Source organism: Trichosurus vulpecula, chromosome 2, assembly GCF_011100635.1.
Source record: "Trichosurus vulpecula isolate mTriVul1 chromosome 2, mTriVul1.pri, whole genome shotgun sequence".
In the NCBI taxonomy this organism is placed as follows: Eukaryota; Metazoa; Chordata; class Mammalia; order Diprotodontia; family Phalangeridae; genus Trichosurus; species Trichosurus vulpecula.
Genome location: NC_050574.1, coordinates 228,037,887 through 228,039,557, shown reverse-complemented (window position 1 = coordinate 228,039,557; position 1,671 = coordinate 228,037,887). Strand labels below are relative to the sequence as shown.

The following is a 1,671-nucleotide window of genomic DNA, read 5'->3' as shown; positions in this document are numbered from 1 at the left end:
TTGTCTCTAAATTCATGTCCCTAATCCTTCTCAAGGTAAAGGGGTCTGATGTAACAGGTTCACATGACCTTCTTACACCAAATAAAGGTAGCAGATACAAGATTCGATTGAACTCTTGCCCTTTTAAAACTGTTTGGAAGAAGCATAGAATCATGGATTTTTTTTTAATAGTTGCAATCAGTTTATTAAAAGAGATGATTGGTTAGGCATCTGCAATGGTGACTTCAACTTCTACACCTGGTTCAATGCTGATAGAACTGATCTGTTTAACAATTTCAGAAGGATTGTGCAAATCAGTAAGGCGTTTGTGGATTCTCATCTGGAACAGATCTCAAGTCTTTGAACCTGCAAGGCAAAGAGTTGTTCTAGTTGTGATTCCAAGTGTCTTAGTGGGCATTCGAGCGGGGCCCTTTACTTTCAAGTTCTTTTCTTTGGCTCCTCTAATTAGGTCAGCACACACTTTCTCGAGTGATTTCACACTGGTGAGGGTGATCTGGGTCTGGTGAATGCCCTCTTCGGGCTCCGCAAGGGTCTTGCTGGTATCGTGGAATGCCATGGCGGCGGAGCGGCTTCCTTGGACTTATTCCTCGGTGCAAGCGAACAACGGTGAGTCTCTCTCTCTCTTTCCCCTAAAAAGTCTATTTTTTTTTTGGCAAGGCAATTGAGGTTAAGTGACTCGCCCAGGGTCACACAGCTAGTAAGTGTCAAGTCTCTGAGGCTGGATTTGAACTCAGGTCCCCCTGATGCCAGGGTCTGTGCTCCATTCACCATGCCACCTACCTGCCCTTGAAAATCTATTTTGCTCTAACCATTGCTTCCATTAATCTGCCCTCCCTTTTATCATCCTCCTACTCTTCCTCTTATCCCCTTCCCCGCTTTTCCTATATACTCTTTTTCTCATGAACCTTATTTATACCAAATAGGAAGTTCCTCTCTCTTTCCCTCAATTAGTCCCCAGCATATTTCTTTACCTCTTACTTTTCTTTGACCTCTTAAAACTAACAAAGCAGACCAAAGCCATTCATCTCACCTTGTATTTGGTTTGTGGTCACATTATCCCGATTAGTTGAAAACCTCCTTAACCTCTCTCTCTCTTTTTTTTTCTGTGATCAACATCCTCTCCCACAGTCTTTCAGATCAAATCCCTAAATAACAAAGGAGAGGTTCCACAGTACGCAGGACAGTGGATTGGATAGCGGACACAAGGAGACCTGGGAGAAGACTCTGACACATGCTGACTGTGATCACTGACAAGTCCAGTAGAGTGTTAGCTCCTTGAGGCAGGAGCTGCTTTACAGAGGCAGAGAGGTGATGTATTGGGAAGAGCACTGGACTTGGAGTCTAGAGGTCCTGAGTTCAAATCCAGCCTCAGGCACTTACTAGCTGTGTGACCCTGAGCAAGTCACTTAACTCTGTATGCCTCAATTTCCTCATCTGCAAAATGGAGACAAAAATAGCACCTATCTCACAGGGTTGCTGTGAGGATCAAATGAGAGGCTGTATTTACAATGCTTTGCAAATCTTAAAGCAGTGTGTAAGAGCTATTACTATTTTTCTTTTCTTTTTTGTTTCTATATCCCCAGCACCTAACAATTAATACTTATTATACTTAATATATAATATAATATATACATATGTATTATATAATATATTATAATATATAATATATAT

The 1,671-nt window shown here is 41.6% G+C and overlaps 1 protein-coding gene across 1 annotated transcript; it reads right to left on the bottom strand.

Moving 5' to 3' along the window:
- Positions 1 to 202: 202 nt before the first annotated feature.
- LOC118836924 (40S ribosomal protein S20-like) lies at positions 203 to 556 on the bottom strand. Its single transcript, XM_036744024.1, has 2 exons — positions 416 to 556; positions 203 to 319 (listed from the first exon to the last, which is right to left on the bottom strand). Exons 1-2 carry the CDS (start codon positions 554 to 556, stop codon positions 203 to 205), a joined length of 258 nt encoding a protein of 85 aa, XP_036599919.1.
- Positions 557 to 1,671: the final 1,115 nt, after the last annotated feature.